At 49.2% G+C, this 23,348-nt stretch overlaps 1 protein-coding gene and 1 long non-coding RNA gene across 3 annotated transcripts in view; one reads left to right on the top strand and one right to left on the bottom strand.

The window, feature by feature from the left end:
- LOC142251170 (uncharacterized) overlaps window positions 1-23,348 on the bottom strand; it is a 179,207-nt gene that overhangs the window by 74,614 nt on the left and 81,245 nt on the right. The gene's annotated exons all lie outside the window — the stretch shown is intronic.
- LRCH2 (leucine rich repeats and calponin homology domain containing 2) overlaps window positions 1-23,348 on the top strand; it is a 191,016-nt gene that overhangs the window by 102,962 nt on the left and 64,706 nt on the right. Inside the window, exons 11-12 of one of the 2 annotated variants that reach the window (XM_075323710.1) lie at window positions 7,802-7,909; window positions 19,938-20,015. In XM_075323710.1, coding sequence (XP_075179825.1) covers window positions 7,802-7,909; window positions 19,938-20,015 — 186 coding nt within the window. The remainder of the gene's footprint in view (window positions 1-7,801; window positions 7,910-19,937; window positions 20,016-23,348) is intronic. The other variant, XM_075323711.1, reaches the window with a different exon arrangement.

Genomic DNA, 23,348 nt, shown 5'->3' with positions numbered 1-23,348 from the left:
ACATTTTTTCTTGTTCCGCGTGTTCTCACCGGCTGTTGTCATGGACAGAGTCTCCGGTTGTTCCGGCTCTTGCTCTGTTCTACTTGTGGGTGGCTATTCTCCTTCAGCTTTTGCACTAAACTGGCTGGGTCTGCTCACCAGGGGGTGTATAAGCTCAGAGGGAGGAGCTACACTTTTAAGTGTAGTACTTTGTGTGTCCTCCGGAGGCAGAAGCTAAACACCGATGGTCTGGGTCTCCCAATACGGAACTATTAGAAAAAGAATTTACGGTAAGCAAACAAAATTCTCTTTTTGTGTTACTTTTTGCAAACAAAAATATAGCATTTTTCAGAATTTTTTTTTTTTTTTACTCTGCCTTTTTGAAAGCGTAACTTTTTCATAAAAATATACATTTTATTTCTGTTAATACAGTTGTATTAAAAAGTTTTGTTTTTTTGTTTTAACTTTTTTACCATTTTAGCGTTCATACACTTTTGGGGGGAGAAGTTAACTTTTCCGACCCCCCTCCTTCATTTATTGGTTAATTGTAAGTAATTATGTATCGTGATAAATCGTCTTCTACAGATACTGATTTTGCTCTTAATTTTTGTTTTCTCTGACGCCTCATTGGGGGACATAGGACCATGGGTGTTATACTGCCTATCCATAGGAGGACACTAAGTAGATGCAAAAGCATAGCTCCTCCTCTACAGTATACACACCCTGGCCGGGACAGGCAACCTCAGTTTTAGCTTAGTGTCTGTAGGAGGCACTTCCTTTCAAGGTTTGTTATTTTTTGAGGGCGACTGTTTCCTTTTGGGACCGATCTCCCACTACCATCAACGGGCGGGAACGTGGAGTGTTGCTTCCACGTACCCACTCCTGCGACGCTGGATCCTGGGCTGGACGACGAGTTCCACAGACACCGATTTTTCCAAAGCCCAGGGTATAGGCCTGTGCCCCTATAGCCCAATTCATCAGCCCCTCTTTGCAGGCTCTGAGTTGAATATGGCACCAGTGTGACAGGATACAGCAAGCTGACTCTGCTATTTTCACTGCCTGGACTGAAGCAGTGTTTTAAGGTGAGATCCCCCCTGACTGGTTTCCCAGACAAAGGGAGAAAAGACGCTGCAGGGAAGGCTCCCCCAAGGATTCTGCACACAGTGTTAACTTTTCTCTAGCTTGCTGGCTGGAGGAGGGGGAAGTCCCTCGCTGTTTGCAGTCCTGCAGATAATTTCCCGGTGGCGGGGGGAGGGCCCAGGGCTCAGGGACTCATGCTGTTTATTTGCTCTAGCAGAAAAGCCGGCTGATAACCACCAGTGACAAGCTGTGTGCTGACTGGAGGGAGAGGGAGGATAACTATCAGAAGCTCCCTTCCCGCCGTTTTTTACTACCCACAGCAGGGGGGGCACACTGACCTAATCTTCGCGCTCTTTTAACGCTAAGCCCTGCTCCCCTCGCGGCCGCGATAAGCGCCCCCCCAGGAAAGCGTGCGAAGATCTCCATAGAGCTTAATCCTTCCTGAGGACAGGGCCATCGGCTGATTCTGGTGAGGTGCTTGCTTCACTTGTAGCTCTGCTGAGCATTGCTCCCCCTCCTGGCATACTCCTATTAGGAACATGCAGAATTCTAAGGGCACTAAGAGTGCTAAGGCCCACATAGTCTATTATTCAGCCTGCACTGCCTGCCACGCTGAGCTACCACGTAAACACCTCTCTGTGAGTCCTGTGCCCCTATAGCCCCCCAAGACCCCCCTGCCACCACCGGCCCAGAGCCTAGAGCCCCCAGCCCACTGGAATGGGCACAGTTTCTGTCCCAATCCATGGAAAAACTGTCACAGAACCTGGTTCTGGATATGCAATGTCCTCCACACCCTTCTGGGTCCCTGGAAAGAACGCAGCCTGAGGATACCCCTATGGAGGATCCTTCTGAGGTAATCCGGGCACATGCTTCACCGGTTGCAGGGATCAGGAAAAGAGCACACGGCCGGGTATCTCCAGCGGGCTCTCCCTCGGGAGCACACAGGGCAGGCTCTCCCACATGCTCCACGGCTTCTGAAGAGCTGGAGGAGGGAGAATGCTGTTTATACCAAGAGGATTCCTTGGTTTCAGCCTCCCCAGATGATCAAACTGCAATAGACTCCCTTATAGCAGCAATCAACCAAACTCTACATGTGGAGGATCCCCCATCCACTACCACTGACCCATGCGGTCTCCTTTAAGAGGGCAAGGAAACCCCAAAAGGTTTTCGCTGATCACCCAGAGTTTCAGGATATCCTCACAAAGCAAAGGGAAAACCCTGACAGGCGCTTCGGTAACCGAAAACTCACGGAGTCCCGGTACCCTTTTGCTTCACCTGCCCCTAAGGGCTGGGCCGATCCGCCCTCGGTCGACCCCCCCCCCCCCCCCGGTCTCCCGCCTTACCACAAAGACGCTCCTGTCTTTACCCGATGGTTCCTCCATCAAGGACCCGACACAGACAGACAGGTGGAGCACCTTGCCCGCTCTGCTTTTGAGGCTGCGGGTTCCTCCCTCTCGCCCTCCTTTGCCTCTGTGTGGGTTGCATAGGCGATCTCGGTCTGGGCAGAATCCCTTAACACTTTGCTTGTGGAATCCCAGTTCACTCATACCTTCACAGAGGTAACAGCTCAAATTGCCGCTGCGGCGGAGTACCTCATGCAGGCCTCCATGGACGCCGCTACCTGCACAGCGTTTGCCGCCTCAAATACCATAGCCATCCGTAGAGCTCTCTGGCTCCGACAATGGCGAGCGGACTCTGCCTCCAAGAAGTCTCTCACGGGCCTTCCCTTTTTTCCAGACCGATTTGTTTAACGAACGTCTGGACAAGCTCATTTCTGACGCCACGGGAGGAAAGAGTACCTCCCTCCCTCAGCTGAAGTCCAGGACGTCCTTCACCAGACGTCCACAGTCCTCGTTCCGCTCCTTTCAGAACTCATTTGGTTGGTCGACATCCCGTGCTGTCCCCGCCACCAGCCGCGGACTACGCAGGGACCGACCTTCTCAGCTCTCCCCGAAACCCACTTCATCATGGCAGCCTAGACCGAAACAGTCCAGGACTAGGGAGGCTCGGCCACGACGGTTTCCCCCCCTCATGACTCCTTCGGCGCCCCGGAAGACACACTCATTGTAGGAGGTTGACTGCGGCTCTTTCACCACACCTGGGCTGCCGCCTCAGACGACAAATGGGTGCGAGACCTTGTGTCTTCCGATTACCACAAAGAATTTCGGACCTGACCCCCGAGTCGGTTTTTTTCTCTCAAACCCCCCAAAGACTCGAAAACGACGCAAAGCTTTTTTCTCAGCAATCCACTCGCTCGAAACAGCAGGAGTGATAATACCTGTCCCAGAAGATGAGAAGTTCGGCGGGTTTTATTCCAACCTCTTTGTGGTCCCGAAAAAGGATGGGTCAGTTCGACCCATCCTGGACCTCAAACACCTAAACAAACATGTGCACATACGGAGATTCAGAATGGAGTCCCTAAGGTCCATTATTGCATCCATGATCGAAGGGGAATTCCTCGCCTCCATAGACATCAAGGACGCGTACCTGCACATACCAATCGCCCCAGATCACCAAAAGTTCCTCCGCTTTGCAATTCAGGACTCACGCTTTCAATTCGTAGCTCTACCCTTCGGCCTTGCCACCGCACCAAGGGGCTTCACCAAAGTCATGGCGGCCGCCATGAGCGTCCTTCACGCCAGGGGAGTAGTCGTTCTCCCTTACTTGGAAGACCTCCTCCTCAAGGCCCCTTCCTTCCGAGACTACTCAACCAGCGTACAGATCACTGTGGACACCCTATCCCGCTTAGGGGGGGCTAGTGAATCTGGACAAATCATCCCCCGATCCCATCACGATCCTTCACCTTCCTGGGCATGTCCCTGGACACCCGTCGGGGCTTGATCCTTCTCCCTCAGGACAAGGCGATCGCTCTTCAACGAGTGGTACGCTGCCTTCTACGTCCTCCGTCTCGCTCCATTCGATGCAGCATGAAAGTGCTCGGCAGGATGGTGGCGGCTATGGAAGCAGTACCCTTTGCTCAACTGCACCTCCGCCCACTGCAGCTAGCCCTTCTAGCAGCCTGGGACAAGAGCCCCTTCTCCCTGGACAGACATCTTCACCTGACTCCTTCAGTCAGGTACGCACTCCGCTGGTGGCTTCGGTCCTCATCCCTATCGAAGGGGAGATCTTTTCTCCCAGTGAACTGGCTGGTCCTGACCACGGACGCCAGCCTCCTAGGCTGGGGAGCAGTGTACCGGCACCACACTGCTCAAGGACGTTGGACGCCCCAGGAGTCTTTCCTACCCATAAACATCCTGGAAGTCCGCGCGATCTTCCTCGCGCTCAGAGCGTTCTGCCCTCTGCTAGCGGGTCGTCAGATTCGAGTCCAATCGGACAATGCAACAGCTGTAGCCTATATCAATCGGCAGGGGGGCACCCGCAGCAAAGCGGCTTATCTCGAGGCCCACAAGATCCTCAGCTGTGCCGAATCGTCGGGATCAGTGATATCAGCGATACACATACCGGGGGTAGAGAACTGGGCAGCAGACTTTCTGAATCGCCAAGGCCTGGTTGCCGGAGAATGGTCTCTCCACCCAGATGTGTTTCTACACATCTGCACTCGCTGGGGCACACCAGACGTGGACCTAATGGCCTCAAGGTTGAATGCAAAGGTACCCGCGTTCATAGCCAGGTCACGCGACCCGCAGTCCATCGGTGCGGATGCTCTAGTCTGCTCCTGGCACCAATTCCGCCTGCCTTACATATTTCCACCTCTACCCCTGCTGCCGCGGGTAATCAGGAAGATCAAGGCAGAGGGAGTCCCGGTGATACTGATGGCACCGGACTGGCCCAGGCGCGCCTGGTACGCCGAATTAGTACAAATGCTCACAGGCGCACCGTGGCGCCTTCCAGACATCCCAGACTTGCTGACCCAAGGGCCCATTTCCCATCAGAACGCCAGAGCCCTGAAGCTGACGGCATGGCCATTGAGACCTGGGTATTAACAAGAGCGGGATTCTCCCCCGCGGTTATTTCCACCATGATCAGTGCCCGAAAGCCTGCTTCATCCCGCATTTACCACCGTACGTGGAAAATTTTCCTTTGATGGTGCAGGGAAACTAACGTCCAGCCTATGCCTCTGGCCATCCCCAGAATTCTCGACTTTCTATAGTCTAGCTTGCAAGCGGGGTTGGCTCTCAGTTCCCTTAAAGGGCAGGTCTCAGCGCTCTCAATCTTCTACCAATGCCGCCTGGCTCAAAAACCGCAAGTCAAGACCTTCCTCCAGGGCGTGTCCCATCTAGTTCCCCCGTACAAACCATTGGACCTCAACCTCGTTCTGGACGGTCTCCAGAGGTCTCCCTTTGAACCCCTCAAGGAATCCTCCCTTGCTCTTCTGTCCTGGAAGGTAACATTCCTGGTGACAATTACGTCCATCAGACGGGTTTCAGAGCTAGCAGCACTCTATTGCCGCGAGCCTTTTCTGATCTTTGACCAGGACAAGGTGGTGGTTCTGCGCCCCCTTCCGGATTTCCTTCCAAAGGTTCTTACCCCGTGTCATTTGAACAAGGACATTGTTCTGCCTTCCTTTTGTCCACACCCGGTTCATAGGGTGGAAAGGTCTCTGCATTCGTTAGACCTCGTCAGAGCTCTCAGATATTACATATCCAGGACAGCCCCCTTTAGGAAAACGGACTCTTTGTTCGTCATTCCTGAGGGTCCTAAGAAGGGACAGGCAGCTTCAAAGGCGATCCAGGAAGTCTACCGCTTGCAACTCAAGCCCATTCCTAGTGGGCTGCGGGCTCATTCCATGCGAGCAGTTGGCGCTTCGTGGGCCATTCGGCATCAGGTTTCAGTGGAACAGGTGTGTAAGGCTGCAACCTGGTCTAGCCTACATACGTTTTTAAAGCATTACAGAGTCCATACCCAGGTTGCAACTGAGGCAAATCTGGGTAGGACAATTCTGCAAACGGCAGTAGAGCACCTCTCTCAGTAGGCGCTCCAGGCTCTGGGACTGGTTCCTAGTCCTTGGGTTGTGTTGTCTTCTTTTTATGTTTCCCACCCATGGACTGCTTTAGGACGTCCCATGGTCCTGTGTCCTCCAATGAGGCGTCAGAGAAAAACGGATTTTTGTGTACTCACCGTAAAATCGTTTTCTCTTAGCCATCATTGGGGGACACAGCACCCACCCTGTTGCCCTGTTGGGCCTTGGTTCTCTCGGTACCTTATTTGGTTATGACTCTTCTTTTCTCATGTTCCTCTGTTTAGGTAAGTTTTTACTGTTTTTTTTTCTCCTACTGCTTGTGTACTAAAACTGAGGTGGCCTGGCCTGGCCAGGGGGTGTATACTGCAGAGGAGGAGCTGTGCTTTTGCATCTACTTAATGTCCTCCTATGGATAGGCAGCATAACACCCATGGTCCTGTGTCCCCCAATGATGGCTAAGAGAAAACTATTTTACGGTGAGTACACAAAATTCCGTTTTTTGGGTTAGGATTATTTTTTTTTCCCACTTTTGTCACAGAAGTCCCTGAAGGGAACAAGTACTAAAAAACATAAAATTAAAATTCTACTTGTCACGTTAAAGGGGTATTCCTATTCAAAAGATCCTAACCCAGTATGTAGTAGGTGTAGTAATAATAGCAAATGCCTTTAATTAGAAATATAGTATAGTTCTCCTGATTCACTATGTCACTTACCATGTGCAGGGCATTGCAGGACCTTAGGAATCCATGATTAAGTCCATACATGTAGTAACAGATAATTGCTCGTGGTCGTAACCATGGATTCCTAAGTTCCTGCAATGCCCTGCACATGAGGTAAGTGACATAGCTAATCAGAAGAATTATACTACATTTCTAATTGGAGGTATTAGCTAATAATAATAATAATAATAATTAATAATAATATTAGCAAATATTGCCAATTAGAAATGTATTATAGTTCTTCTGATTAGCTATGTCACTTACCTCATGTGCAGGGCATTGCAGGACCTTAGGAATCCATGGTTAGGCCACGAGCAACTATCTGTCACTATATGCGTGGACGTAACCATGGATTCCTAAGGTCCTGCAATGCCCTGCACATGAGGTAAGAGACATAGCTAATCAGCAGAACTATGCTACATTTCTAATTGGCGGTATTAGCTATTATTATTTATTATTTATTATTATTATTCTTGGTGTAATTATTTAAATAATAATAATTTCTATATATTAGGATAGGATCTTGGAGATGAGAATAACCCTTTTAATGATGTCCCATGAAAAAGAACATCAAACGGCTGTGACTTCCGTCGAAAACCAATGGTACCCTGTGATTGCGTTGCTGAGGAAAGCCAGTGAATGCCCAAACTTGCGCTCCCGTACATAAAACCATTTAAATGCTGGTGTGATAGATTAACAATGACCTTTTTAAAATACAATAATTGGCGCCGGCTCCAATTGCTGCTGTTAGAAGCTAATGCTGGCGGTATAATACAGCTGGCGCCGCCTCCTGATGGGACGATCTCCGCTCCTGAGCTCACTCCTTACACGCAGCCGATCAAGAACATGCAGGATGTGCAGATATTAAAAGTTTCAGCCCAACTTAAATATATGTTTTAATTTTCTTTTGAGACCTCGTGAAGTTTGTAAAACTTTGTATAACCAGTTTTAAAAGCTGTTGTTGTTGTTGTTGTTGTTGTTGTTGTTGTTGTTGTTGTTGTTGTTGTGTTTTTTTTTTTTTTTTTTTTTTTTTTTGTACTGCTGCAAAACACAGCAGCTAAGCATGGCCGTGATTTTCATGTGTCTGCATTTTCCCCGTCAGGCTTCAGAAGGAGCAGTTGTTAGAAGAGGAAGAAGAGGATGAAATAAAGGAAGTAACAGACCTAAGGAAAATAGCAGCACAGTTACTACAGCAAGAAAAGCACAACAGGTAGCATGCGGTTACATTGTACGAATGTGTGATCGATCGCCGGCTCTGCCTTTTTAGGCTATGTGCGCACGTTGCGTAAATTCATGCAGTTACGCTGCGCTTTGCAGCGCAGCGTAACTGCATGCGTCCTGCGTCCCCTGCACAGTCTATGGAGATTGTGCAGGGGCCGTGCGCACGTGGCGTTTTAGTGCGCAGCGCTTCGGCTACTGCCGAAGCGCTGCGCAAAAAGAAGTGACATGTCACTTCTTCCGTGCGCTTTGCCGGCAGCTCCTGCTCTGTCTATGGCAGGAGCTGCAGGCAGAGCGCACGTTCTCGCCGGCACCATGCGCTTCAGAACGGAGCTTTTCAGCTGCGCTCTGAAGCGCACCTTTTACGGTGCTGGGCAGTACGCAACGTGCGCACATACCCTTAGAGCTGTTTTTACATCGACCATATTGGAACCCCATACTGTGACCAGCCATTATTGTATGTCTGTAAAAGCCTGATCTTTTACTGGCTGCACAAAATATATTGCGTAATCTGAGAAACCCATGTATGACCGGGAATGGTTAAAAAATATATATCTTTGTTTACAAATAAGAAATGATGAGCTACATTCAAAATCCTAATAAACAAAGAGCACACAAAAATTCAAATAGGGAAATTGTAAGTATGTGCCTAAATTCATGGAGAATAGATTAACACAGAAGTCAAAGCCTAAGAACGAAAAAAAATTCTGTACAAGAGCAAACAATTCATTAAAGTATAAATCTTTGAGACAATGTTTTAAAATTTATAGCTTATAAAGAATAATACAAACAGTGTTCAGCAGGTGGTGCCAGAGGCGTATATCAAGAGAGCTGCAACATGGGATAATAATTAATGCTAAGATTCTCATCAATCCAAAACTCTAAGGGTACTTTCACACTTGCGTTTTTTTTCCTTCCGTTACAATCCGCCCTTTTGGAAAACAGCGGAATCCGTTAACGGATTCCGATGTTTCCCATAGACTTATATGGACGACGGATTGTACCAAAAGTACCTGCGGTGCTTCCGCTGGCCGACGCTGCAGCATGTAACGTTTTTTGAGTGGCGAAATCCTCTATTTTTCACTGCACATGCTCCTCTATTATTATTATTATTATTATTATTATTATTATCACTATCACAAAATTGTTTTTGTCTTTCGGTGGCCGAACGTTCAGCTGAGCACTCGGCCGCCGGCATGTGAGAGCGATCAGCTGAATGCCCGGCCGCTGGCATGTGAGAGCGCTCAGCTGAGCGCCCGGCCGCCGGCATGTGAGAGCACTCAGCTGAGCGCCCGGCCGCCGGCATGTGAGAGCACTCAGCTGAGCGCCCGGCCGCCGGCATGTGAGAGAGCTCAGCTGAGCGCCCGGCCGCCGGCATGTGAGAGCTCAGCTGAGCGCCCGGCCGCCGGGTGATCAGCTGATTTGATCACAATAGTCTGCTGCCAGTAAAACTGTAAAGAAGGAAAAAAAAAAAAAAAAAGCTTTCCGTTGTTTTGTAAGATCCGTTGCATCCGTTGTGCCATTATATGCAACGCATCCGTCACACAACGCAATGCAACGGATACCGTTCAACGCAAGTGTGAAAGTAGCCTTACAGTGATAATATAGAAAAATGGTGTGGTCGAAGAGTAACAGCAGTGCAGAACCTGCCGTCACTGTCAGAGAGGAGTAAGGAGAATCCCAGCAAAAAAATTAATAAACATGAAGTAAATGGCAGTATATACCTCGTATGAATAAGAGCGCCAACACAGTCCCTACATGCACGTTTCGGTGTACGCCTTCTTCCGGGGATCCCGGTAAGGGACAGTACAGTGTTGGCTATCTTATTCAAACGAGGTATATACTGCCATTTATTTCATGTTTATTATGTTTTGTTTTTTTTTGTTTTTTTTTTTTTGCTGGGATTCTCCTTACTCCTCTCTGGACAGTGACTGCAGGTTTTGCACTGCTGTTACACTTAGACCACCCCTGGTTGTGATTTTTCTATATTGTCACTGTCAGTGTTTTGGATTGATGAGAATCCTAGCATTAATTATTATCCCATGTTGAAGTTCTCTTGATATAGTTCTCTGGCACCACCCGCTGACCACTCTTTGTATTATCTTTTATATGCTATAATTTTAAACATTGTCGCAATAAACATTTTATACTTTCTTTGTCGCTCCATTGGGAGACCCAGACAATTGGGTGTATAGCTTCTGCCTCCGGAGGCCACACAAAGTATTACACTTTAAAAAGTGTAACCCCTCCCCTCTGCCTATACACCCTCCCGTGCATCACGGGCTCCTCAGTTTTATGCTTTGTGTGGAAGGAGGCACACATCCACTCATGCATTCTCATTTTAGTTATATCGGTTGGAAGAAAAGTGGGCCCCCACGGGGCCCCCGGCATGTTCCCTTCTCACCCCACTACGTCGGCGGTGCTGTTAAGGTTGAGGTACCCATTGTGGGTACAAAGGCCGGAGCCTCATGCCGTCTCCTTCACCATCCCTTAGCGGCTCTGGGAGAAGTGGGATCCTGAGCGGTCATCCATTCACTGGGACCGTGCTCCCTCCGCAGCCCCTGTGGGAATCTGCCGGACAGGAGTTGATTTATCCTCAGGGACCGGGCCCTGCATCACTAAGGTACTCTGTATCCCCATGGGGGATGTGCATGGAGCGCCTTCATCCCGGACGCTGCAGCAGCTGCTTATTTGTGACGGCCGGCGGACTTCCGCGCCGACCGCGCCTGTTTGTCGGCCGCGGTCTTAAATTTAGTCCCCGGCTTCAATTGCGGCCTAGTAGCAAAACTCCCGCCCCCGGGCCTGTCTATCAGGGGTAAGGGCGGGACTTCCGACCTGACGTCGGTTGTGAGGGCCGGAGCATCCTGTAGGTTTCCTCCCCCCTCACTGATCACTGTGGGGACTCCAGATTCCCGCACTTTTCTAGCGCCGCCCACGGCCCCACTCCTCCCCAGAGAGCTCCGGCAGCCATTTTTTTGGCATTCTGCCTGTGGAGGATTTTCAGGAAAGAGCTCTGCAACGCTGGGAGACCTCAGGCAGGGAATCTGGAGGACACACACTCCGCTTTTTAGCGGTCGGTAAGCCACACCGGTCACCCGGTGCTGGTCCCCTTAGGGTGCCGGAATAGATACTATATATATATATATATATATATATATATATATATATATATATATATATATATATATATATATATATATATATATATATATATATATATATATATATATATATATATATATATATATATATATATATATATATATATATATTATATATATTATAATATATATATATTATATATATTATAATATATATATATATATATTATAATATATATATATATATATATTATAATATATATATATATATATTATAATATATATATATATATATTATAATATATATATATATATATTATAATATATATATATATATATATTATAATATATATATATATATATTATAATATATATATATATATATATTATAATATATATATATATATATTATAATATATATATTATATTATATATTTCTGTTTGGTCGGGCTGTATACCCTTTCCCATATACCCTCAGTGATCACTCTCCTAGGAGACAACAGCATGTCGTCCACAAGGAGCAAGGGTGCTAAGGCACAGGGTTATTTTGCGTCCTGTACCTCTTGTGCGGCTAAGTTACCTGCGGGTTCCACCTACCCTCACTGTGAGCAATGCTCAACCCCTGTTTTGCTTGCTCAGCCGGAGCCTCGGTCACTAGTGGGCCCCTCGGCTCAGGTAGAACCCCTTGCTCCCCCTGTCCAGGCGGCAGGGACAGAGTTTGCAGTTTTTGCTGAAAAACTCTGAGTCGCTCTCACAATCCATGGCTCAGTGTATGGACAAATGGTCTGCCAAGCTGCTTGAAGCTTTGCAGTCCAGACCGGTCCTTCCACAGGCCCCGGGCCCTGTTGGATCTTTGCCTCCAGGCCCCTCTCTGTCCGCGCCGCAGCACGTTCCCAGGGGGGGCCCTAGGTCTCATGTGGAGGACTCCGGCCCGGACCACAGTCCCAGACCGGCTAAGCGGGCCCGCTGGGAATCTTCCCTGACTTCTTCACGCTGCTCGGGTTCCCAGCTTGAGGACTCTCTGGAGGACGAGGCGGACGTCGCAGCTCAGGGCTCTGACCCTGACGTTGCTCTCAATCTTGATACACCTGAAGGGGACGCCATAGTAAATGACCTTATCTCGTCCATCAACCAGGTGTTAGATATATCTCCCCCGCCGCCACCTGTAGTGGAGTCGACTTCTCAGCAGGAGAAACACCAGTTTCGGTTCCCTAAACGTACACGGAGTGCGTTTTTCGATCACTCTAACTTCAGAGATGCTGTCCAGAAGCCCAGAGCGGTTCCGGACAAGCGCTTTACTAAGCGCCTTACTGACACACGTTACCCCTTCCCCTCTGACGTTGTTAAGGGTTGGGCTCAATGTCCCAAGGTAGATCCCCCAGTCTCTAGATTGGCGGCTAGATCTGTGGTATCGGTTGCAGATGGCTCATCGCTAAAGGATGCCACTGACAGGCAGATAGAGCTCCTGGTGAAATCCATCTATGAAGCCACGGGCGCGTCTTTTGCCCCGGCTTTTGCAGCCGTGTGGGCACTCCAAGCTATCTCAGCTTGTCTGGCTGAGATTACTGCGGTCACACGTAATTCTGCTCCGCAGGTTGCGTCTTTGACTTCTCAGGCGTCAGCCTTTTCTTCCTACGCCATGAACGCAGTTCTAGACTCTGCTAGCCGTACAGCGGTGGCATCCGCTAACTCTGTGGCAGTCCGCAGGGCCATGTGGCTGCGCGAATGGAAGGCAGACTTGGCTTCCAAGAGGTTCTTAACCAGTTTGCCGTTTTCTGGCGACCGCTTGTTTGGCGAACGATTGGATGAGATTATTAAGGAATCCAAGGGAAAGGACTCCTCCTTACCCCAGTCCAAACCGAAGAGACCTCAGCAACGGAAAATACAATCGAGGTTTCGGTCCTTTCGTCCCTCCGCCAAGCCCCAATCCTCTTCGTCCAGCAGGCCGGAGAAAGGCCAGAGGAACTCCTATGCGTGGCGGTCCAAGTCACGCCCCCAAAAGGCCGCAGGAGGCACTGCTTCCAAGGCGGCCTCCTCATGACTCTCGGCATCCCCGAACCGCATCCTCGGTCGGTGGCAGGCTCTCCCGCTTTTGCGACGCCTGGTGGCCACATGTTCAAGACCGATGGGTGAGAGACATTCTGTCTCACGGTTACAGGATAGAGTTCAGCTCTCGTCCCCCGACTCGTTTCTTCAGAACCTCCCCGCCCCCCGAGCGAGCCGATGCACTTTTTCAGGCGGTGAACGCTCTGAAGACAGAAGGAGTTGTGATCCTTGTTCCCCCCCAGGAACATGGTCGCGGCTTTTACTCCAACTTGTTTGTGGTGCCAAAGAAGGACGGCTCGTTCCGTCCCGTTCTGGACCTCAAACTGCTCAACAGACATGTGAGCACCAGACGGTTTCGGATGGAATCTCTCCGCTCGGTCATCGCTTCGATGTCACAAGGAGACTTCCTAGCATCGATCGACATCAAGGATGCTTATCACCATGTGCCAATCGCACCCGAACATCAACGCTTTTTGTGTTTCGCCATCGGGGACGAACACCTTCAGTTCGTGGCTTTGCCTTTCGGCCTGGCGACCGCCCCAAGGGTGTTCACCAAGGTCATGGCATCGGTTGTGGCGGTCCTACACTCTCAGGGCCACTCGGTGATTCCCTACTTAGACGATCTTCTGGTCAGGGCACCCTCTCAGATGGCGTGTCAAAACAGCCTTTCCGTCGCTCTGGCGACTCTCCAGCAGTTCGGGTGGATCATCAACTTCCCAAAATCCAAGTTGACACCGACCCAATCACTGACGTACCTTGGGATGGAGTTTCATACTCAGTCAGCAGTAGTCATGCTACCGCTGGACAAACAGCTTTCGCTGCAGGCAGGGGTGCAATCTCTTCTTCGGGGTCAGTCACACCCCTTGAGGCGCCTCATGCACTTCCTGGGGAAGATGGTGGCAGCGATGGAGGCAATGCCCTTCGCGCAATTCCATCTGCGGCCACTCCAGTGGGACATTCTCCGCAAATGGGACAGGAGGTCGACTTCCCTCGACAGGAACGTCTCTCTTACCCTTGCAACCAAGACGTCACTTCAATGGTGTCTCCTTCCCAACTCTCTGTTGCAGGGAAAATCCTTCCTACCCCCCACCTGGGCTGTGGTCACCACGGACGCGAGCCTGTCAGGGTGGGGGGCGGTTTTTCTCCACCACAGGGCTCAGGGAACCTGGACTCCGATAGTCATCCCTTCAGATCAATATTCTGGAGATAAGGGCAGTGTATCTAGCCCTATTGGCCTTTCATCGGTGGCTGGAGGGCAGGCAGATCCGTATCCAGTCGGACAACGCCACTGCCGTCGCATACATCAACCACCAAGGCGGCACTCGCAGTCATCAAGCCTTCCAGGAAGTCCGACGGATTCTGCAGTGGGTGGAAGCCACAGCTTCCACCATCTCCGCAGTTCACATCCCGGGCGTAGAAAACTGGGAAGCAGATTTTCTCAGTCGACAGGGCATGGACGCGGGGGAATGGTCTCTTCACCCAGGCGTGTTTCGAGAGATCTGTCGCCGCTGGGGAACGCCGGACGTCGATCTCATGGCGTCACGGCACAACAACAAAGTCCCGGCATTCATGGCCCGGTCTCAAGATCACAGAGCTCTGGCGGCGGACGCATTAGTTCAGGATTGGTCGCAGTTTCGACTGCCCTATGTATTTCCTCCTCTGGCGATGCTGCCCAGAGTGCTGCGCAAAATCAGGTCCGACTGTCGTCGCGCCATTCTCGTCGCCCCAGATTGGCCGAGGCGGTCGTGGTACCCGGATCTGTGGCATCTCACGGTGGGTCAACCGTGGGCGCTCCCAGACCGCCCAGACTTGCTGTTACAAGGGCCGTTTTTCCATCTGAATTCTGCGGCCCTCAACCTGACTGTGTGGCCATTGAGTCCTGGCTCCTAGCGTCCTCAGGGTTATCTCAAGATGTCATTGCCACTATGAGACAGGCCAGGAAACCAATGTCCGCCAAGATCTATCACAGGTCTTGGAGGATCTTCTTATCCTGGTGCTCTGATAATGGTTTTACTCCCTGGCCCTTTGCCTTACCCACTTTTCTTTCATTCCTTCAATCCGGAATGGACAAGGGTTTGTCTCTCGGCTCTCTCAAGGGACAAGTATCGGCGCTATCCGTATTGTTTCAAAAGCGTCTAGCCAGGCTTCCGCAGGTCCGCACGTTCCTGCAGGGAGTTTGCCACATAGTCCCACCTAACAAGCATCCGCTGGAACCCTGGGACCTTAACAGGGTGCTAACGGCTCTTCAGAAACCACCTTTCGAGCCGCTGCGGGATGTCTCTTTATCACGTCTTTCGCAGAAGGTGGCATTTCTAGTGGCAGTTACATCGCTCCGTAGAGTGTCGGAGCTGGCAGCGCTGTCATGCAAAGCCCCCTTCCTGGTCTTGCACCAGGATAAGGTGGTTCTGCGTCCGGTCCCGGAATTTCTCCCTAAGGTGGTATCCCCTTTTCATCTCAATCAGGATATCTCCTTACCTTCATTTTGCCCTCATCCAATTCACCAATGTGAAAAGGATTTGCACTCATTAGATCTGGTGAGAGCACTCCGGCTCTACGTGTCTCGCACGGTGCCCCTGCGCGCCGTTCAGATGCCCTCTTTGTCCTTGTCGCTGGCCAGCGTAAGGGTTCGCAGGCTTCCAAGTCAACCTTGGCTCGGTGGATCAAGGAACCGATTCTTGAAGCCTACCGTTCTTCTGGGCTTCCGATTCCTTCAGGGTTGAAAGCTCATTCTACCAGAGCCATGGGTGCGTCCTGGGCATTGCGGCACCGGGCTACGGCTCAGCAGGTGTGTCAGGCGGCTACCTGGTCTAGTCTGCATACTTTCACACTTTCACGAAGCACTATCAAGTGCATACCTATGCTTCGGCAGACGCCAGTCTAGGTAGGAGAGTCCTTCAGGCGGCGGTTGCCCACCTGTAAGAGGGGGTCGTTTCGGCTCTTTTTATCGAGGTATTCTTTTACCCACCCAGGGACTGCTTTTGGACGTCCCAATTGTCTGGGTCTCCCAATGGAGCGACAAAGAAGGGAATTTTGTTTACTTACCGTAAATTCCTTTTCTTCTAGCTCCTATTGGGAGACCCAGCACCCGTCCCTGTTCCCTTCGGGCTGTTGTTCTTTTGTGTACACATGTTGTTCATGTTGAATTGTTCTTTTGGTTCATGGTTTTCAGTTCTCCGAACATCCTTCGGATTGAATTTACCTTAGACCAATTTATAAGTTTCCTCCTTCCTGCTTTTGCACCAAAACTGAGGAGCCCGTGATCCACGGGAGGGTGTATAGGCAGAGGGGAGGGGTTACACTTTTTAAAGTGTAATACTTTGTGTGGCCTCCGGAGGCAGAAGCTATACACCCAATTGTCTGGGTCTCCCAATAGGAGCTAGAAGAAAAGGAATGTACGGTAAGTAAACAAAATTCCCTTCTTTGTAATGAATTGCTTGCTCGTGTACAGAATTTTTTTTTCGTTCTTATTCAAAATCCTAGTGCGCCTGCAAGAGAGCGATGGTGACATCTGCTGGCCACATTAGAGTACAGCATCAGTATAAGCTGCACGTGAATCAAGTAATTTCAGTCTGGATTTTTTTTTATATTGGACAACTGCATAGTTCACTATTGGCTAAGCATGCACTTACTGCCTGCATTGCTTTAAACCTGTGCAAGTCACAAATCGGCAAAACAGGAGATAGGCAGGCACTATAAGGAGAATACATCCCATGTTACACTACCTTGATTCTGGGAGTAGTGAAGTTGCTTGCACTTTGAAAACCAGCAAATTTCAGTAGCCCCTCTTCCCACTTACTCCACAAATACAGGTATGAAGTTCTGTGGGGGCTTCTATACTTGCTCTGATTACTTCAGTAGGTTTGAGAACCATAAAAAAGCATTTAAAGGGAATCTGTCAGCAGGTTTTTGCAACCTCATCAGAGAGCAGCATGATGTAGGCAAAGAGCCCCTGAATGCAACGATGTATCACTTAAGCCCCCGTCACATTTAGCGACTTAGCGATCCTGAAAACGATGCGACCTGATAAGGATCGCTGGTAAGTTGCTGGGAGGTCGCTGGTGAGATGTCACACAGTCAGACCCTACCAACGGCGCAGTAACGATACAGGTCGCAGTAGCGAACCTGTATAACTATCTCTGCTGTCATTGGGACCCTGTCATACAGTGTTAAACATAGCGATGTGTCCTGCCCAGCAGGACATCGCCTTTGAAGAAAATGGTCCAGGGCATTCAGCAACGACCGGCGATTTCACAGCAGGGTCCAGGTCATTGCTGGATGTCACACATAGCGACATCGCTAGAAAGATCGCTGTTGCGTCACAAAAACGTCGACTCAGCAGCGATGTCGTTTAGTGAGACGTGGCCTTTAGATTAGTGGTTGCAGCAGTTCCAGCACAGTGAAAGTGTTGAGATTTTGCATGTAGCAGAGCTGTCCCCGCCACACCAGGCTTTGTGTACATTTCCATAGACAGAAGCAGCTAATCACAGAGGGAGTGGAGTCGGAATAGAGCCCACAGGCTGCTGAGACCCACTAATAATAAAGATAACAGGCTTAAGCTAACATTTTAGGTAAACAAAAAAAGACTGTGAGATCAGTCTGTTTTAACACTTGCAGCATGCAGTCTTCAGATTACATTGCAGAAATCTGCTGACAGTCCCGTTAAAGGTACTGCTTGACCTATCTATATCTTCTATTGGCAAGGTAAGGTGCAATAAGGCTTATGGTCATGTCACACACAACGACAGCGACGACAACGTCGCTGCTAAGTCACCATTTTCTGTGACGCAGCAGCGACCTTGCTAGCGATGTCGCTGTGTGTGACATCCAGAAATGACCTGGCCCCTGCTGTGAGGTCGCTGGTTGTTGCTGAATGTCCTGGACCATTATTTGGTCGTTGCTCTCCCGCTGTGAAGCACACATCGCTGTGTGTGACAGCGAGAGAGCAACGAACAGAATGTGCAGGGAGCCGGCTCCTGCGGACGCTGGTAATCAAGGTAAATATCGGGTAACTAAGCAAAGGCTTGGTTACCCGATATTTACCTTCGTTACCAGCGTCCACAGCTTCTTGAAGCCGGCTGCCTGCTCCCTGCACATGTAGCCAAGGTACACATCGGGTAACTATGAGCAAAGCGGTTTGCTTATTAACCCGATGTGTACTCTGGCTACGAGTTCAGGGAGCCAGCGCTAAGCGGTGTGCGCTGGTAACCAAGGTAAATATCGGGTAGCCAAGCGAAGCACTTTGCTTGGTTACCCGATATTTACCTTACTTACCAAGCGCAGCATCGCTTCCACGCCTCGCTGGGGGCTGGTCGCTGGTGAGATCTGCCTGTTTGACAGCTCACCAGCGACCATGTAACGACGCAGCAGCGATCCTGCTGCCTCGCTACATGTGGCCTAGGCTTTTAGGGTGCGTCCCCACGATCAGTGTATGCAGTTTTATTGATGTAGCGTGTTTTCCCTGCTTCCATAACATGGCTTTGTGTAGTAGAAGCACAGTGGATGAGATTTATAGAAATCCTATGGTACGGTGCGGCTTTCCGAGCTGCAGCATGTCCATTTATGCTGCGGAGACACGAGTGCTCTGAACAGGAGAACACCAACAATCTGCTGCGCCCAGATTCCTAATCATGAGCGTGGACCACTGCGTACCCCTGTGGACAACACTCGTCTCGGCAAGAGAAGACCCGCTGCTTCTATATCAGTGTGTCTGGATCGTGGACCCGTACCCATACTGTTTCTTTAGTACTGGTTCTATAAAGAGCCGCACATCACACCTTTTACACCTGGTTTTTATATGATCATTTTGCAATTTCTCAGGTGTCCTAATGTGAACAGCCCCTTAATCACATCCTGCCCAAACAATCAGTACAGTAGAGGTAGAATACTTTGGACTGGAGTTTGAAAAGTTTATTCTCAAAATTTATAAACCTTCCCCTCTGTATTTGATAGGGTATAACTTACTGATAGCTGGGGGTCCGACATCTGGGAAGACCAGCAGCCTTGAGAAGGGGGGCTATGTACTTGGCTCTTTCTGGCAATCCCATAGGCAATGAATTGGGCATATGTCCCTCTCCTCCGTCCAAGGCTGACTCTGTAAAGTCTGGCTTTAAAGACATCGCTGGGGGTTGCAGCGGGCAATACCCCCAACGATCTGTAGGTTATACCACCTTCCCCTCTTCTCCCCACCCTCCCACTGTCTTCATGGTTTAGTTGCACTTGAGCATTAGAGCTCACATTGTAGCACTGCATGCCGTCTTCACAGGTCTGTAAAGGCTATGGATACTTTTGGGGGCTTGTTAATTTGGTTTCAATAAACCTATTTTTTATTTTATTTTTTTTCTCCCGTCCTGCATCGGTAAGCTGCAGAATGCTGTTCACTAGCAAATCCAGGTCTCCACCCACCATCTCTTCTCTTCTGAAGGATTTCATAATTTGATTTTGGGTCACATCAAAGCTGACATTTAGCTAGTTTATAAATCCATTTCGGGGTCCGTACAGAAAGGAGAGATAAGGGTTCCTCACCAGAGTTCAGACCACCTGACGGATTTGCTCACAGCATTCTGCAGCTTGCAATGTATTCTGCTGCATGAAAGCTGAATAAACCAAAGTGTTGTACATTTTAATTTAAACCTGTATTTTTTTTTTAGGCAGAAATGAATACAGTAAATTCCCCCCAAAAGTCTCCTGACCTTTTACCGACTATTTAACCCTGTTCTGACTTATTTTTTCTCTGTCGTCTTTAGAATAGAAATTTAATCCTAATCTGTTTCTTCTCTTTCCTGACAAAACTAACAACTCTCCGCTTTCCGACCTGTCTCCTCCTGCCTTCTCCATCTTTTGGGTTTGGTTGGTTTGATTGAAATTTGTCAACAGACGGAGGCCATTAAGTTATAGAACTTCATTCAGTGAAAAGCTCTTCCAGAGGACGAGAGCCGCGGGGCGGGTGCAAAGGTATCTAATATTTAGAGATTTACGAAGGGTGAACCCTTAAGTGTTCATCACATTATTGTGCCATATTACTTCACCTTCATTCAAAAGGAGCGGCGTTATAAAGACAGAAGAAATAATAGGGAAGAAGTCATAATAAAGGGTGCGAGGGAGGATGGCCCATCATGTGAGCCTTTGTGTAGGAAAGGTGGACTTAAAGGGGTTGTCCACCAATTACTATATTCCTTCAAAAAATTAGCCTCTATTCGCCTCTGGTGCTGGTAAAAAGCAATTGATGCCAGGGTTTTCTTGATAGTCACGTGAACCCTGCAGCCAATCACTGGCCACTAATGGTCAGCTTCTCTCTGACTTCTTAAAGGGAACCTGTCACCACTTTTTTGCCCTATAAGCTGCGGCCACCACCACCGGGCTCTTATATACAGCATTCTAACATGCTGTATATAAGAGCCCAGGCCGCTGTAACAACATAAAAAACACTTTATAATACTTACCTAACGATCGCGCGGTTGGCCATATGGGCATCTCCATTCTCCGGTGCCGGCGCCTCCTCTTTCAACCATCTTCGTTCTTTTTCTGAAGTTTGGGTGCAAGACGGACCTGAATGCCGGCGAGTGTGTATGACGTTGGACGCGTCATGCACCGCTGCTGGAGAAGGAGAAGAAAGATGGCCAAAAGAGGCGGCGCCGGCACCGGACAACGGAGGCGCCCATAAGGCCGTCCGCGCGACCTTTATGTGGGTATTATAAAGTGTTTTTTATGGTATGCTGTATATAAGAGCCCAGGCCTGGGGTATGTTAGAATGCTGTATATAAGAGCCCGGTGAAGGTGGCCGCAGCTTATAGGTCAAAAAAGTGGTGACAGGTTCCCTTTAAATATATCAGTTATGTCCAAAGGAAGCCCATTGGGGATTGCTGATTGGCTGCAGGGTTCAAATGACCTAACCATGTCATGCGGGCCGCGGGAAACCTGGCACCGACAGTGCTGGAATGGCGTCAGCACCAGCGGAGGGTACAGGGGTTTGGGTTTTTTTTTTTTTGTTTTTTTATTTTAACATTGTGGAATACAGTAATTGAGAAAGGGTTGCAGAGTCGTGGACAACCCCTTTAAGACATCCTTGCATTGCATTACTACTTTTGTGCATGAAAGGACTTTGTGACAATACAAAGTTTGTTGGGCACCTCCAGCACAAGTCTGATGGCCCTAGGGTGCATAAGCCCAAATGGGTTTTCTCTGCCGAAGCAGCTCCTTTACTTTCATGCAATCAGACATGACATTTCTCAGCCTTTGTGGGGTTTTTTATGTCCTGTGAATACACATACTTAATCAGTGCTTAGAGGCATCAGATAAGCGCGTAGTGGACCTCCTCCAGTAAGTCACCGTGGTGTAGGTTCTGCCACACGATGAAATCGTTCCGCGGGAATATCGGACCAGGGCAGCACAGCTTCTTGCATTTACCTATGGTTTAATGGAGGTGCAGACCTAATATACTCAAGGCCGCTTTACACGCTGCAATATCGTGACCGATATCGCTAGCGTGCGTGCCCGCCCCCATCGGTTGTGCGACACGGGCAAATCGCTGCCCGTGGTGCACAACATCGCGCGGACCCGTCACACTACTTACCTGCCTAGCGACGTCGCTGTGACCGGCGAACCGCCTCCTTTATAAGGGGGTGGTTCGTTTAGCGTCACCGAATCGCCGCCCAATAGAAGCGGAGGGGCGGAGATGAGCGGGACGTAACATGCCACCCACCTCCTTCCTTCCTCATTGCGGGTGGCTGCCGGAAAGGTGAGGTTCCTTGTTACTGCAGTGTTACACATAGCGATGTGTGCTGATGCAGGAACGACGAACTACTTGTTGGGCATGTCACTGATGAGCGATTTTGACCGTTTTTGCGACGATTCAAAATCGCTCATGGGTGTCACACGCAACAACATCGCTAAAGCCACTGCATCACAAATTCCGTGACCCCCCCAACAAGATCGCTTGAGTGATGTCGCAGTGTGTAAAGCGGCCTTTACCCTGTTCCACCTTGTCCTAGAGATGCTTCCATTTACAAGTATTGGAAGATGCGGTGTGTGCCAAAACCGCTACGGTACACCTTCTCCAGCCGGAGCGCATCAGTCACCCCCTGTGAGCACAGAGCAGCAATGATCTGGTTTCAATGTTCAGCCATGATTATTGCACTCCGCTCACTGGAGTCTTCTCCTGTTGATGGTGGTGCACCGGATCATCTGCTCTTAGCCTATCGTTGCGATGGATTGAAGACTCGTGCCTTCAGACACGTTGGTTGGAGCCACTAGCATTGTATTCAGATGCAATGTGCCTCATCCGAACAATTCTTGAGCTCCTCTTCTGACTCTTTACATTCACGGGATCCCTTTTCTCTGGATGTTTGACCTCGATGTCGCCATTCTCTGTATTCTTGACGCCCAACAAGATTATCTGCTGCCAAATAATGGCCGTGGCTAGTCCACGTCTTTGTCGCACAGATCATGCAATTTTGCCCATCTGATTTTGGTTTTATGCGGAAATTAATCCTCCAAAAACTGTCTCATTGGATTTTATGGGTTTTTTTTTTTTTTGAAGGCGTATTAATTTCCAAAGAGGAAAGCTGCAAATATGAAAGGTGTCTCTAATAAAGTGGCCACTCGGACCATTATTCACTTTTTACCTATTTAGACATTTTTAATATGGGGATCCTGCTTTGAACAGAAGATGATCTTGAAGTAGAATGTAAAATAAACTTGAGCGAAAACCGAGAAAGCCGTGCAGGTGTGTAGGGTGGGATGCCAAGGGGACATTGTGTTAATTGGGATTAATGATTTTATATCAGACATACAGCTACAGATATGCAACGAATGTAGGCTTTATATTAAAATATTGAAATTAAAGGGGTTGTTCAGGCAAATGACATCTCTAGTCTGTGCTTTTAGGATAGGTTAATAATATCAGTTCAGTGGGGATTGGACACCCTGCGCCCCCACCGATCAGCTGTTTTTTAACTCCAGGGGCTCCTAGATCTAGTCGGTGAATGGAACCAGAGCTGCACCGATCCATTCACTTGCATGGTGGTAAGAACCCCAGATCCGGTGCTATTCATTTCAATAGGAGCTGATCTGCAGTCCTCTGTGATGACCACTACACTGGGTACAGATCCAGGCTGTTCAGCTCCGTTTACCGTGGTGTTCTTTTGGCTTACGACCCCGGTGTACCAGGACTGATCCTTGCACACTGGAGGAGGTGAGCTGGCAGATATCCCACAGTATAGAAGTTATAACATTACAGGTGTACATGTGGCCCTTCCTGAGCGGCCAACCATTAGTTTCAAAATGCAT

The sequence above is a fragment of the Anomaloglossus baeobatrachus genome, chromosome 9, assembly GCF_048569485.1.
Source record: "Anomaloglossus baeobatrachus isolate aAnoBae1 chromosome 9, aAnoBae1.hap1, whole genome shotgun sequence".
NCBI classification, from domain to species: domain Eukaryota; kingdom Metazoa; phylum Chordata; class Amphibia; order Anura; family Aromobatidae; genus Anomaloglossus; species Anomaloglossus baeobatrachus.
Note: the sequence above shows the minus strand (reverse complement) of the source record. Positions and strands in the feature narration are given on the sequence as shown.